Source organism: Diplotaxodon limnothrissa, linkage group LG15 (genome assembly GCF_057381915.1).
Source record: "Diplotaxodon limnothrissa isolate DT_005_m linkage group LG15, D_limnothrissa_male_GT1.1, whole genome shotgun sequence".
Taxonomy (NCBI): Eukaryota; Metazoa; Chordata; class Actinopteri; order Cichliformes; family Cichlidae; genus Diplotaxodon; species Diplotaxodon limnothrissa.
In genome coordinates this window covers 33,075,924-33,091,878 of record NC_140610.1, presented here as the reverse complement: position 1 = coordinate 33,091,878, position 15,955 = coordinate 33,075,924, and the positions used below count along the sequence as shown (strand labels likewise).

At 39.3% G+C, this 15,955-nt stretch overlaps 1 protein-coding gene across 3 annotated transcripts in view; it reads right to left on the bottom strand.

Moving 5' to 3' along the window:
* epha7 (eph receptor A7) overlaps nucleotides 1-15,955 on the bottom strand; it is an 85,949-nt gene that overhangs the window by 3,720 nt on the left and 66,274 nt on the right. The window contains exons 8-16 of one of the 3 annotated variants that reach the window (XM_085372233.1): nucleotides 15,419-15,563; nucleotides 13,133-13,188; nucleotides 9,462-9,587; nucleotides 8,816-9,001; nucleotides 8,475-8,536; nucleotides 7,980-8,249; nucleotides 7,020-7,169; nucleotides 958-1,151; nucleotides 166-321 (exon numbers count right to left, since the gene is read on the bottom strand). In XM_085372233.1, the coding sequence (XP_085228359.1) occupies nucleotides 166-321; nucleotides 958-1,151; nucleotides 7,020-7,169; nucleotides 7,980-8,249; nucleotides 8,475-8,536; nucleotides 8,816-9,001; nucleotides 9,462-9,587; nucleotides 13,133-13,188; nucleotides 15,419-15,563 (1,345 nt within the window). The remainder of the gene's footprint in view (nucleotides 1-165; nucleotides 322-957; nucleotides 1,152-7,019; nucleotides 7,170-7,979; nucleotides 8,250-8,474; nucleotides 8,537-8,815; nucleotides 9,002-9,461; nucleotides 9,588-13,132; nucleotides 13,189-15,418; nucleotides 15,564-15,955) is intronic. The other 2 variants (XM_085372231.1, XM_085372232.1) reach the window with 2 other exon arrangements.

Sequence of the window (15,955 nt, the reverse complement as noted above, 5' to 3'; positions counted from 1 at the left end):
ACAGAAACTCAAAACACATTCTAGCAACAATTCTACTTCTGAATACAGCTGAAGCTTTTACTCAAGGACAAGTAATAAAGTGTAGAGGAGAGCACAGTTTAAGCATAGTTGGTTTTAATGTTCCCTACTAATGCTTAAACCCCTTCGGGTTTCCTATCTACTCACTCGATTGACATCCTGGCCACAGATTCCAAGGAACTGTAGCCAGCTGCTGTGAAGTTGTCTCTGTATCGCTCCATCTTGATGGCTTCCAGCCACTCTCCCACTGAGCGGAAAGAAGTGAAGTCTGGTGTGCTCTGATCTAACAGGGGACTAATTGGTCTGTGGGATGAGCACAGAAAAATGGTTAAGTCTTATGCAAAAAGGAAACGTTAGGCTGAAAACACAATCAAACAAGAGATGAGACAGAGCGGTGACCAAAGGCATCCAGCAGTGCGGTAAATTATAAGCAGGGGAAAAACTTGCTGATTGGAGGCTTTGGTCAATAAGAATATCACAAATAGATGTTGCATTCCATGCTCTGCTTCTGAAAAATGTTTTTGTCAATATCCTTTCGATTTGAATACATTCTCAGGAACATACCCCGTACAGTCTCTGTACAGAAAATGCTTTTTAACCAGTTATAACCTCTGAGCCTCATCTCACAGTGGAAAGCATGTTCTGACTGCGAGAAGAATTCATTTGACAAACGTCAGAGTGAGCTCCGGAGTTCCCACTGCACTCCAAAGTACTAGAAACTCATTATAGAGATTGATTTAAAAGCCCTGCTATTGACCATAAAGGCATGAAAGCTGCTTTGGGCTATCGATCCCCTTGGATTTATCTTTCATCTTTGAACTTGAGAGGCTAAATCATCCACTGGACACTCTAGATCATCTACCAGTGTGATAAGTTGAAGTTCTATAGCTTATGAAGCCTACATTTTATAATAAATCATTAGGGGTCTTATTTCCATACCTTGTACACGTTCCCACTGGGGTTTTCAGTGTGTTAGGGTTACGTATCATCTTATCAAGGATGCCAACTATTTGATCAAATTTGGGGCGTTCGGCTCGGTCTTTCTGCCAGCAGTCCAGCATTAGCTGATGTAAACCCGGCGGACAGTCCATGGGGGCTGGAAGACGGTATCCTTCCTCTATTGCCTTAATGACCTGTAAAATTTAAAACAGACGAAGAAAGTAGCATCAGCCTTTGGTATCATCCTAAATCCAAACAAAAAACAAAAAACCTCTAACCCATACCTCAAACCCTTCAGTCTCAGCCTAGCTTTTTGCCATTTAACACCAGCTTTTAGCATCAACCTAATCCCAACCTCCTGCCCTGTACTCTCACTAACAGCGTTGACTATCATTTGAAACCCTTCAGAGTCCAGTTTTAGTTTCACGTTAACTCTAAACCCTAACCCACAACCCTTTAGCATTAGTCTATAGTATAATATTACCACAAGCCAAGCTCACTAAGCTCTTGGTATATAGCAGTATTGTACCTTAATTATGTCATGGTTACCTAAAACACTTAGACCTGAGAAAAAATTGTCTATCATGTGCCAGCTTTGTTACAGTCAATGGGATCATGAGGATTTAATGCAGAACAATTTAGAGTAGCTATAAGCAGCATCATTCTGCTATATAACCTCTTTCTGGAATGGTTAATGATCTCAAATTCTATCTGTGGCCAAGTGTTTTCAATTTATGTGCAGAAGATTGTCACCCAGCTTGAGAGCTAAGATACCGTAAACTTAAAGCAAAGATTTTTAAAGCAATGGGCATCTTGTAGATAGACTTGACCTTTACCAAATTTGCTACATAATTAGTATGTGTATTACTAAGAGATATTTGCATGTAACTTTTTGTAGGACCTGGGATATCTTGGCCTTTAAAGCATCAATGAAGATTATCTTTATTTCAGTCTGTCTCCCCCTCGACTTTATGGAAGTGTAATACTAAACTCACTAATTACCCACTGAATAAAGTTGGCCTTATCTTGGTCACATTTTTCACCAGTTTGAACTGTGGACACAATGGCACCCATACTAAACAACTATTTAATGTATAATTCAAGCACACACACAGATTGGGTTTAGATTAGGGTGGGTGGGGAGTGCTGGATAATTTTATTCAACTCATGAGTACTATTCCTCATATGTCTAAACAAAGACCTCTTGTACAGTATATACCAATAAACAGAAAAGAACTTCTGCAACGTTTTTTGACCTAATTTACACATATCGTTTTATGCAGAGTTAATAAAAATTCAAGGTTTTTAAAAATTGTAGGTGCAACAGGAACATTATGCAACAAGCTCTCCTTCCTTTAATGTGTTGAGATGTTTATATCTCTGCATATATTCATCAGCTATTCTTGTCAGGACTGCTTAGACAAGAATGAGTCATGGAGGGAACCAGTGTCAAAACACTGAAACCGTTGGGAAAAATGCAAATAATGTTCTTCCTGTATCCCTGGAGGATGTTTGCTGACATCTTGACAAAGTGAAAAAATTTCTGACATTGATGTCTGTCAAGCAGCAGACGGTCAAAACACCACATATCCCACTTTCACGCCCAACCATCTTGTTTAGCATTTCTAACATCTGATTGTTCAATCAGCAGGCCTCTGCTTTGGAACGCAGGAGAATATTAATCATATTTAGCTACGATGCTGTGGGTGCTAAAACAGGAAGCCATATAGGAATCTTAAAGCCAGAACTCACTCGCCTTTCACTATCAATCAAAATGTGTCAAGTGTCTGAGAATAAGGAACAGCTTCAAATGGTCTGGCACTGTTGGATTATCTCAGTGGGAGTTGGCAGGAAAGAAGGCAACAGCACTCAGAGAGCTGCGGGTGAGTCAGTCATTATAGCAATTTGTGACATTTGTAAAGTGAAGAGCGGGATTGAAAAAAACCCCACATTTGTTCATAAAGGTAGAAAAATGTGGGTAATGTCCAGAGTCAGGAAGATGACTTTGAATTTACTTGATGGTGAGGCTGCAAGATGGGTAAAAGAATGAATCATGATTACAAGTCTGTGGTTCATGAGTCAAGTAAGTGGTATTCCTCTGCACTTTAAAAACACATGTGTTAGGAGTACCCTACAGAGCTTTGCGATCTTTAGCTCTGAGACACTGAGTTGAATTACATTAGCCTTTGTTTTAGACTGCAGTTCTTGTGGCTTCAGCACAGGGAAATCTTTTTACTCTACTTCCTCTTTTACTTTGGGATGCTTACAAATGTGTTTATGTTCACATTTATTTGATTTAAAAAAAGGTACAGTGATCATTTAGTAATTAATGAGGACACTAGTGCATCATATAAATGTGCTTTGATTTAACCTTATAGGTTAATTTTCATCAGTTTTTCCTGGTTGCTCCATAACATTTGAAACATTCAAAGGAAACTTAGATGGGAAAGTATTTCTGCTTGGATTAAAAAACTTAAACAAATAAGGGTCAAAAATAATTACATAACATAACATAACAATTACAAACAAACATTAACTACATTACAAAGTTCAGAAGAACAGTCAAAACCACATTATTAGAATACGAAGTGATTGATAAACAGGCACTACTTCAGGTTATGAAAGCACACTTGACTGTCCAGCAGCAGCTGTTTTACGCATTTGATGTTGCTGTTCCTTAGTTCCTTTTGTCACCGTGTTCTAGGCATACACTGATCTACGAAGCTTGGAAAGAAAAGCGTCCGGACTTCTTTAGGTTTCTTGAAGACGTTTGATGTTTCATCTGAGAACAGTCTTCAGTTCTAAGAGCAAATGATGGAGAGTCCCAGATTTTAAGCCCTATGGGAGTGTCCGCCAAGAAGGTCACGGACCCCCCCCCCCCTCCCGTCTTCAAGAAACTTAAAGAAGTCCAGACGCTTTTCTTTCCAAGCTCCTTAGACTACGATGACCTGGATGACTGAGAACCTTCATAGACATAGGCATGCACTGCTTGATGAGAAAAGGCCGGCTTAGTGGTTGTTATATTCCATTGCATTAACTTTTTATCTAAAAATCATGGCGTCAATAGATAAATTGATCCTTAATTGATCTTGTGTAAGTGTATTCACAAGTTTTAAAACTTGTGTAGTATTGACTGCCAGAGTCACAGACACTCAATGTCTGGGGTGACAAGGTACTAAACCCTGAGTTGCTCATGACTGGAGTGTGAGCAGGTGATAGATGTAGAAAGACCATGCTTACTTGAATGAGACATGTTATATAAAGCACATTGAGTGCTTAAGTCGAGTAGAAAAGTGCTATATAAGAATCAGTGTGTGTTGTGAATTTATTATTATGCCAATATTTTTCTATTCACTCACTAATAAGTCATCATCTTACTACAAAAACTAACTTACAGAGTTTGCAGTATAATATAACCAGGGGACTTAGGAAAGCTAGACAGATAACTGATTGTATAACTTCCACCAGGTCACCAGCAAACCACTTAGTTGGTTGGTTCTATTTTAGCCACACACTTCTCAAGTACAGAAGATATTACATTTCAGCTCAGCTCTCTTACTTGAAATTACTTGTTGACACCTACAAGGCACAAACTACCCGAGTATTGCTGCAAAGAGAATACAACAGTTTTCACAGTAGTTGCAATACTGCTGAGATGCATAGGCATTAGGGGTGCAACGATACACAAAATTCACAGTTCGGTTCGATACTTTGGTGTCACGGTTCGATATTTTTTCGATACAAAAAAAATGTTCATGCCTTTTTAATTTGTCATTTATTAAAATTATAAATATATATTTTAACTCAAAAGTACAGTTTTTAAATTTAACCCTAACCCTTGTGCGTGTTTTTTATTTTGACAGCGAATGCGCACCTGCGGACCACTTATGTGCAGCCCTGGTTATTTAGCTCGTCATATTGCAGCCACAGAAATTATTTTGTCCATGAAACCATAAAGCTGCACTTTCTTTTTGCCTTATAGTCTGATTTGTCATAACTTCTCCGTTTTGTGGTAAGCTTTTCTTTGGCTGTCACTTCTTCACCCTGACCTGTCTTATTTGGCTCAGCAGAACTAAAATATATATCGTGCTGCTTTTACACACACACTCACATAAGCTCAGCAATTCTCTGCACGATCAACCTCTCACATGTTTAAGCTGCGGGAGATTTCACTTGTCATGTTTGCATAGTAAGCTAACGATTAATAAGACGATGTCAGAGGAATTGGTGCACAAATTATCATCACTCACAGATCAGTGCTGTCGCTCTCTATACACAGTTAGCACGATTGCAAAGTGAAAGCAAAAAAACAAGCGCAAATTCAAACTGATTTCAATATGTCACATATTGACAGTGGCTCACCAATGCCAATGACATAATTACCCAGCTACATTTCCGAAAGAATGCAAAAGCATTGACATATATTTTTCCTTCCTACAATAGCCCGACGGGCAGGGAAGAGATAGATTTTGGTAGCCCGACTGAAAAAATTGCTAGCCCCGGGACGTCGGGCTAGCGATATTGCAAGCCCTGTATCTGATTGAGGAATCACTCATCTTTGGAAAAGAGAGTTTATTACAGAGAAATGTCTCTTTCCAAAATAAAAGCTATACTATCCGCTTCTTCTGGGCTATATTCTCAGCAGCATAAGGAGAATCATGTGCTAACAGCTGTCTAAATGACTCGGCTAAAGTTAGTAGCATGCTTGTTGTTTTTGTCTTTGCACTAGGATGATGTCGGCGTAAATGTGCAGTCATATTCGTTGTGTTCCCACTAGTGCTTTCAGGTTGATCTCGTTGAAATGACCTTAACGCCACAACACGGCAAATCTCCGTTAACGAGCTACCGCCGATCGCCCCGTGCATGGGGCTAGACGGCCTACATGTTAACGAGCTAACTGCGCTAACACACTAGTTCCCACCCATGTAATTGAGCATTGCATGGCACATCCAACATACTGTTTTACTTTAGTTCATGACTCGCTTACCTTCAGGGTCATACGTCACATGAAAACCAAAATAATTCCAAACGCCAGATCTGAATGTTGCAAGGAGAGCTTAACTTCTGTCTTGCTAGCTTGCCCTGCGCTCTTCCTTCTGACTATGCTGTCTGTGTTGAGCGCTCAGTGGATCTGCGCTCGATAGTGCAGCCTAGGCGGAGTAGTCGAACGCAGATTCACTGAGCGCTCAACACAGACAGCATCGTCAGAAGGAAAGTTGATAAAATAAATTACAAATGTTGTATTGTTCGATACATATGCGTACCGAACCGAAAGCACTGTATCGAACGGTTCAATATCGATACGAATATCGTTGCACCCCTAATAGGCATTTATGTTTTTGCAGGAGTTCTTTAAAATTTAAGCAAAGCAAATGTCTTTGCTCTCATTGCTGACTTGTTTGCAGTGTAATTGGTTCAACACTGCTAGTCACATTGGTTCCCATTACCATAAGTCATTATAAACTTTTAAAGACGTTTGAATCAAAAGCATTCTGCATGACAAGTGTTTTCCACTCCTGTTATTTATATTAATAACACTACCAAATCCATGCTCTCAGGGCTTCATTTCAATGCATGTCCCACTTCAGGCTTGTTTCTCCTTCAAATGGATTCAAGCAGCATGATTATAGCAAGACTTCTTGAACTAATTAAGCCCAAGGTTACTGTCATCGCAGAGCTGCTCTCATGAGGATCTTGTAAGAAACCTCAAAAAAGAATTGCGAACCAGAATTTCTGTCTGTGATTTTTTTCAATGTTTTAATGGGAGGACTTTATTAGTCATAATTAAGGGTGAACTTCTGGGGAAATTGTCATACTCTGACAACTCGTGTCTGGCTTCAGATAATATTTTGTGAAATAGTAGTTTTCATTCAAGAATCTGATTGGAAGTAATGCACAGACTTCAGTGCACTGAGACCCTTAACACTGGTTTATAATTTGGGTCACTTACATTAATAAGATCTAATTGTGACTATCATTATTATTGTTATTACAAGTGTTGAAACCAGTGAATGTGTTTTCCTGTCAGTCATGTTATGAACGTACATCCAGAAGTAACTTACATCTTGGTTGGACATGTCCCAGTAAGGCCGTTCTCCATACGACATAACCTCCCACATGACAACACCGTAACTCCACACGTCACTTGCAGAGGTGAATTTACGGTACTGAATAGCTTCTGGTGCAGTCCACCGGACAGGGATTTTTCCACCCTGTTCAGTAAAACAGTATCAAACGATTTTTATGCATTTTTCAGTTATATGCAAAAATACACATAAGACACAAAACAGCTTTAGCAGACTTTTACCGACTTTTAGTTATTAGCTATAAGATTTAATAGCTACTAAATCCTTTATCAATGTCATAAAGCTTAGTGTAAATAGTTGGCTGGTCTTGCTCTTTTGCTTCTGAGAACCTTGACGAAAGTGCATCCATTCTTCTTTTTACAATGTAAAAAAATGTAATGCAAACTTAATGTTTTACCATTTTTACTGTTTTGCTGCTCACAAAACCGATATCAGCTGAAAGACTACACACTTGAAGTACTGGCTTGGTATTTTGTGGAGTTGCAATTGAATGTCCATCATATATTCGAACCACCCTAAATATTACATTACACATTTTTATCTTTTTCTTGAGGACATTTCCAGTCCTTCCCTTCACCATAATGCTAATGAGTAAAATCCATTTTTAGTGTTGCCATTTTACAATTTTACAAATTAATCTGATTCACTTTAAGGGTCTCTTGATTATTGAAGAATTCAGGTTGTTCCCTGTTGTGAATTCGCCAGATGGCCACTAATAACAGCATTTAAAATTCCAGACATTTTAATGATTTTCATTTATATAACAATTATAATTGAACTCTAAAGCATTATTAAATATTCGATTTTAATGACTTACACCTTTAAAGCATTCCAAAAGACCGTCCTGTTAGGAAGTTGTGGTAAAATACACAGTTTCACATACTAAAAATGGTGTAGAGTAGGCTGGTGCTCACTCTAACATTCACAAGCAGTGACTTGATTAGAGAATTCAGACAGGGCTCTTGGTGGGGAGAGCAAGTGCTTTAATTGACTCACGGTTGTTGTGTAGACAGCCTCGGGATCGTCGTCTATCACCCTCGACAGGCCGAAGTCAGACACTTTACACACGAGATTGCAGTTGACCAGGATATTCCGTGCAGCCAGATCACGATGGACATATCCCATATCGGAAAGGTATCTCATTCCCGCTGCTATACCCCGCAACATTCCCACCAGCTGGATGACTGTGAACTGGCCATCGTGTTTCTGCATGGCACAGTAAAACACAGACAGGTCAGCCATTTTCACTGACCATGATGGAAATGTAGGTCACAGCACTGCAGCAGCTTCAGCACAAGATTTATGATATTTATGCACTGCACAAATTCTGCTGCAGACTCCCCACTCTCTGAGACATTTTCCAGCAAACTGCAGGGAAAAGTTACAAAAGATGCCGCTCAGAGCCTCCTGCACATCGAAGGTTATACTTACCCTGAGGAAAGCATCTAATGAGCCGTTCTCCATGTACTCGATGACAATCATGACTGGTTTTCCTGGAGAAATAAAAAAGAAAGGGGATTATTAATTAACACCTACATTTTATTTGCTCACAAAGTACTCCCTAATAAAAAGCAGTTATTTTTAACCATACATTTCATTGCATTTAATTAAAGCTCACCATCTGCTCCTTTTATTACTGCATCTAAATGAGGAAATGCGACTAATTTCATGTGGTACGTCAGTCGAACTTTGCCAGCTAAATCTATTCTGATAATGCAGGTCTTACAGAATGTTTGAACTCCTTCATTTAGAGTTTTAAACATTGTGTTTACCTCTCGTCACGACTCCCTCCAGATGAACGACATTAGGATGGTCAAATTGTCCCATAATGCTGGCTTCACACAGGAAGTCACGCCTCTGCTTCTCAGTGTATCCCACTTTGAGTGTCTTGATGGCAACTGACACATCCCGTTTTCCAGGCAGCTTCAGTCGGCCACTGCACACCTCTCCAAACTCTCCTGCGTGAGGTGAAACTTCATGAGTGAGGTGGAGAGTGGGTACAAAAAAACGAAGAAGCAGCACTTCAAGATGACAAATTTATTAGTGTATTTTGAGACAAAGCAGCTGTGCAGAGCAGGAATACAAATTGGAGTGTGACACCTTGTTATACTCAGGGGAATGCAGCCCACACCTATAATAAGACATGCTAGAGATGCATAGATACTGTCATTGACCGCCTCTGTAAAACCCATGTGGCAGCAATTTTTCAGCTGTGGGTAGCGCTGTGATTGCCTCTACCAAATGTAGCCCACACATTAATTGCAATGAACTTTTTTCCCCTCTTTGCAATTGCTCCATCAATACACGATGCATAAAGCTGTGTCCCCATTCAAGGTGTAAATATTTGGTTGTCAGTGTGATATACGAGAGCACCGACTGACTAAACACAAAGAGCTGAGAGACATGGGATGGGCTCACCTGCTCCAATAACCCGCTCGATTTTAATGCAAGAGGCATCCAGCTCCTTGGCAAATTGATGGACAGCCCTGTTCGGGTCCTCGTAGGTTTCGGGGTCAATGTAGGTTTTGGTGCCTGGAAATTTAACTGTAGAAAGGTAAGAGGATTACTGTTAATGATTAAATATGCACACTGCGCACCAGCGGGTGCTTGACAGGCAAACGATTGGTAAGGCCAGTGAGTCAGAGGGAATTGCTGAGCAGTCAGCGGCTGGTGTCAAAAAAGGGAAGCTAAGATTTGAGTAACCTGTGCGTTGTGCTTTTTATGAGGTTGTTGGTTACATTTCACCTCTTTGCAGAGACCGGCTGTATTCAACTCGGTGCTTTTCTATCCATGATATCATTCTATGGATAGCGGGGTATTTTTATGTGTGATTGAGTGGGTGCGGGGCTATCCCACTCTTAAATCTCCCATCAGTTTGCTCATAACAATAAGCTTTATAGCCAACAGTGAGCACGTTTTGTTTTGGGGGGTTTTGCATGTATTTGAATTTTTTGACCCATTTTTGAAGTTCTGCAGTTGCTAAATGACATTGGTTTTCAGGGTTCAGGAATTTATCAAAGAAATTTAAGTGTCTTTATTTTGGACTGTATAATTTTCAGACTGATAAGCAAAGGTGTTTATTTATGTATTTATTTTATTTATAAGGAACCCCATTAGCTTCCACAATAGTGGTCTTTCTGGGGCCCAAGCGATGAAGTATGATCTAATACAGCATTACACAGTAAAAAAGTAGATTAAAAAAATATCCACATCATTTGGCTCTTACAGCCACAGTGAGGTTTTGTAATTGTAAAAATATATGTTACAATGTTATTGATATTAGGCACAATACACAAGAATAAAAAACAGGTCACAACACTGGCCTCTTACAATATTTACAATAATTAAAAACTGTGTAAATAGACTTTATTTTATTTTTTTACATTAGGAATAGTAGCTTGTTCTCTAATTGCATAAGCCAGTTTATTCCACGTAAAAGATGCTCTAAATATCACAGTTTTTCAAAACGTTACTTTTGGCTTGAGGAATTACTATATTGCGCTTTTGTTAAAAATCATATATTTCATCTGGATACTGCAGCTGAGCAGAGAAAAAATGTGGTGTGTTTAACAGTGTTGCTTTCTTTATAAATAAAAGTAAGCCGTAGTGTAATTTAGCTTGTACTGGAAGCAAAAAAAGTTTATTATGCATTTGATCCAATACTGGTATAGCATGAACATCCTAACACTAATCTGGCTGCCTTACTCTGGACTAACTGAAGTCTGTTAAAGTCGGTCTTATTAGCTGCTGACACTTCTGTTTAGACCTATCACAGTCCTAATGCTGATATCCATGTTAAAACGTTTAATCTTTAATTATGATGGATCTCAATTTTGTAAATTTTTGAACGACATCTTATTGACTTTACCCACGACCAAATGGATTTAAAACTGAGGTCTAGATTTAGCACTACATATCTCTATTATAGCCCTAATCCCTAAACACCCTTAAAGGCCAAAAACTGCATATTCTAACACAAGTTAAGGATTTGGGATTAGGGCCATCATTGATAATTAGAGTAACAGTAAACTTACCAAACCATATGTTAGAAATGTAAAGGATGTTTTGTAAACAAATGTAAATAAATTTGTTTTTGTGGTAAATTTATTAAACAATTTTTTAGAGAAGTACTTCGGTTTAGAGGTACGTCAGGTGATTAAGGAACTTGGATGATATCCCAAATCTAAACCCTTACCACCAGGACTTAAAGAATATACTTAGGTAAGTTACTGAAACTGGACCACTTGAAATAAATATCTGGGTCTTCAAGTAGGTCAAATCAAACTACATATAATGTGTTGTTTCAAACTAGCTTGCTATGAGCTGCCTAATTTCATATAAAGTTCCCATTTCAAATGCAACTATACCATATAAAGGTCACCCAAACCAAAAATAGACATACAAAGACGTATTAATATTCTGGAATGAGTCTGCCCACCTGTAGAGATCTTCTAACAGTATGAAAATTGTTGAAATATATATATTTTTAAAATGCTCATCACCTTTTGCTTACATAGTCTCTCCCTATAACAGTCTTAATGAATTTTTGCTGCTACCCTGACAACTTGTCTCTAGGCTGGAAAATCAGTCGATCAATTTTTTTTTGATTTGACAATGCACAATGACATGCTTTGAAAAAGACAATAGAAAAGAACATCAAGGAAAGATGAGATGGTAAAGAACTGATGCAAATGAAACATTTTCCATCATAAGAAATGAATGAAGCTAAATGAGATTTTGAGACAGGTTTGCTACTTTTGTTAGACTCTGGCACCCTAGGCATTTGGGAACGTCTTAAAATTAACTCTGTGCAATTCCCAACATCAGTGATAAGGGAACGGTTCATGAATATCCATTACGTAAGACCAAAAACAGTTTGTTGGAAATAAATCAAACAAAACAAGGTTAGGGAGAGGACGGGGGCAGGGAGGGGGTTACTATTTCAAACAGCTCTCCAAATTAACAGTAAATTACAATATTATGCACTATTAGGTTAACAGACCACTTTTGGGGGTTGTTACAGTGTGTATTTGAAATTTATGCTGATAACAACATAACCTGTCAACTTAAAAAATTTAATGAGACACTACAGCTATAAGACTCTGGTCAAAAACAACACAACAGCACAACGAGCACATTCAATCGGAGAGACAATTATTCTCTGAAAAGCAGTCTATTCAATGCACCAGTGTAAATACAGCTAAAGCATTGTGCTCCGGCAAGGGGACACCAGCAGCTGAGATTTCCCTCGACTTGCTCGGATAATTGCTTCGTCCATCCAAGACGTCTGGGATCTGATAGGAGATGTCTTATCATGACTTCCTCGCCTCTTCATGGCAGACAAATTGGGTCTACATGTTGGATTTATGTGCTATCTAGCTTCTCTGTCACCCTGGAAGTCTCCCGTCATTTGATATTGCACAGATCTTGTCCATTAAGCCCAAATCTAGCATTGTTTGTATTTTCTCCCAGTGCTTTTTCCCCTGGCAGGTTGGGTTGAGCTGTGATCTGTTCAGGTGGATCTATCAGATACTTAGCAGTAGCCAACCTAGAACTGCTTCTGCTCTAGCAATGCACTTAGTGACACCCCTGACCCTTTGTTTCCAAATCAGCAGTTTGCCTACAGCGCAGATCATTATGGTTCCACTTGGGAAAGTTGTCTGCAGCTGGAGCTCCAGGGTTATTATTAGGGGTGGTGTATCAGTTTTAAAAAAAATACCTAAATGATAAAAGCAGCAGCTACAACTGTGTGCACACCAAAAACCCTGTCAACCACTAAAACCACCTGCCTTATGGTTACATTTTTAAAGGACTCCCTTTTGTATGCTTGTCAGTCCTTTTATCCCTGCCTGGCAGCTGTCAGATTCATGTGTTTTTGGCCCCTGACTTCTTTATCTCAACAGGCTGAGTCTGGCAAATCAGCAACAGATTTTGCTTGATAGATGAGTTGGGATGAAACAGACATGCCTCGAAGTGCTAAAAGATTTTAAGGCCTAGACATCGATGCAATATTTGTACGTGCGTGTGTGTATACCATCTACATACAGGTGCTGTAAGTGTGTTTGCGGATAAGGAATGCAGGCACTCACACTGGAAGTAGAGCTCCTCATCTCCCTCCTGATCAGCTTTGCTGTACCCGCAGTGCCTGTACAAGCGGAAGACGAAGAGAGCAGCAGAATCAACTGATTGTGCAGAGGAAATAAATGCCCTAATTTACAAGAATTTTAATGCAAGACAAATCCCTCAAGAAACCCAGCTGAGCAGCAGGAGCTGTGAACCCAACAGCCTCAACTAGGAAAAGTAGCTCAAGCATCTAATCATGTAAGATATCCAATAATACATGCACTGTAATGTACTTTTCAACACGTCTTGCAATATTAATGTGTTGAAGGTTCCCTTAAGCAAGTGATTTGCTGGACAAGGCTGGTCTTTGTGAAAAAAGGTGAATGACATAGGAAGATTAAATAAGCCACAAATGATGGACATGCACTTACTGTGGATGAAAATGCTCACGTATGTAGCAAAGCATGTCTCCTTTGTTTCTACTACATGTTTTAAGATTCGAGAATTTTTTTCTGTCTAAAGTGAAGTATTTTGGTTCGTCCGTCTCCAAATTCAAGGAAGACTTCTGATCTTTTTGACATGCTTTATCCAGAAATGGAGTATGCTACTCAGAAATGGTGTTAGATGGTCTTATTCACGTTATGTATGTTGTGAGTAGGTTTAAGTGGAAATTATTTGTCACACATACATAGTAGGACATATGTTGATGGGACATTCTGAGCCTTAGCAGTCTCATAAAGCTTGTATTGTTTGTTGCTTTTTTGAGACAAGAGATATTGAAGGAACTTACACAGAACATCCCAAAGTAAAAGTACCAATTTATGTTGTGCACATGCCATGTTCAGCAGAATCCTGTGGAGACTTCACTACTTAACATTCCACATCCACATCATGTCTTTTATCCTGCCTTCCTTCTCTCTCCCTAACTGGGCACGGCAGATAGCTGCCCCTCTCTGAGCCTGGTTCTGCCGGAGGTTTCTTCCTGTTAAAAGGGAGTTTTTCCTTCCCACTGCCGCCAAAGGGCTTGCTCATTGGGGGTCATATGATCGCTTGAGGCGACTGTTGTTGTGATTTGGCGCTGTATAAATAAAATTGAATTGAATTGAATTGAATTAGCATTTAACAGCAAACCTCTTAGGCCTAGCGGTCAGGCTGCATTTCAGGCAACTACTAAAAAAATCAACACAATTTCCAAAACAACAGTTACAGCTCCAACACATAAACATTGGTACCTTTTAAATCAAGTTTCAGAGACTTGGAGGTAGGGACCTATGTTACTATCTGCTCCTCAAATAGTTCAAAATTTAAATAATTCATTAATTGCAACAACTCTATAATGATATTTTAGGTAGCATGTGGCAAAGACACAACTCTGAAGATGGTGTTTTATACAGTGACCTGAAGCAGCGATTATTTATGTATTTATTTTATTTTTTATGCTTTTTCTTATACAAGCAAAAGGAAAAAATAATTATGCTCTGTATCTTGTAAAACACATATTTCTAACAATGTGACTTACTCATCGGTATGTTTTCATATATTGTATATAGTTAAAATAATGACATATGACTCGACTGAAGATGTATGAACTAACTAACTTCATTAGTACTTAATAGTATGACCAACAAAGTTATAATAATTAAAAAAATATTTTAAAAAGAAACCTTTAGTTTTGCAAGCAATGGGGGATGCTCTCATGAATATCATTTAACGGTTTAATTCATTTGCATCACTAATGTGATGCACACAGAAAGGGTGATGTTACCACAGTCAGAGCTCACTTTATTAATGTCATGTAAAATCATGCTGATTCTACCTGTGAGCGCTGAGCCACTTTTTTTTTGACACAAAAAGCCCACCTTGGATTAGAATGCTCCGATTCTGATGAATCCATCATGAATCATGGATGAAATTCCACTTGTATAGATGAAAACAGATAAAATGTGTGAGGGAATGGTGATAATGACAGTGGACTGGGTGCTTTGTGATGGTGGAAAAAAACATCAGCACCATACTTCATTTTGCCCTCAGGATTTTTCATACACTCACACACAGGAATGCAGAGCCAAAGCTTTCTCATTGTTGAGTGCTTGTTTCATAATGGTACTGCAAAAAATAGCTTAAATTTTGTTTAGAGTGGAAAAAAAAGAAAAATGATGCCTCATAGCCCATTAGCACAGCATGCCACAAGATGACGGGTGGATGTGTGTGTATGCGTGTGCACTGTGTGTGCGTGCGTGAGTGAGTGACGACTCCACTGGCGTGGAGGTCTTGTGAGTGACAGAAAAGCTAATTGACAAGCGCAGACTCACAGGAGCGGAGAGTCAATGGGGCCCGCGAGAGCGTACCTTCTCCCGATGATGAAGCCAAACACCATGAACACCAGTATGATGGTCCCCGCCACGGCCACCACTGCAATGATGATGACGGGGTTCTGCTCACTAGAGACGATTGCAGCTGATGAAATGGACACACACACCAAAGAAAAACGGAAACACTTTGAGTGAACTTCAGCACATCAGACTACAATCTGCAGGACATTTGGTAATTGAGCCCATTGAGTAGCATGGAGATTGATAACGTGCCCCACCCCCCACCCTTTTCCTAACCTCTGAGAGAGTGGAAGAGGGACGTTTCTATTTTTGAGCTGTCCTTATACACACGGCTCTACTGTTTCAGAAAGTGGGCTTAATAGTCCCAGACGGCGACAGCGATGCCCTTCATCTCAAACAAAGACACATTCAGGTTGAATTGTTTCCCATGCACAGCTCTCACTGTGCTCAGACAGTTTGCACTGACAAACTGGTGAGTGCAATCGTAAAAAGAGGATACTTGTGCATTTCAGATCA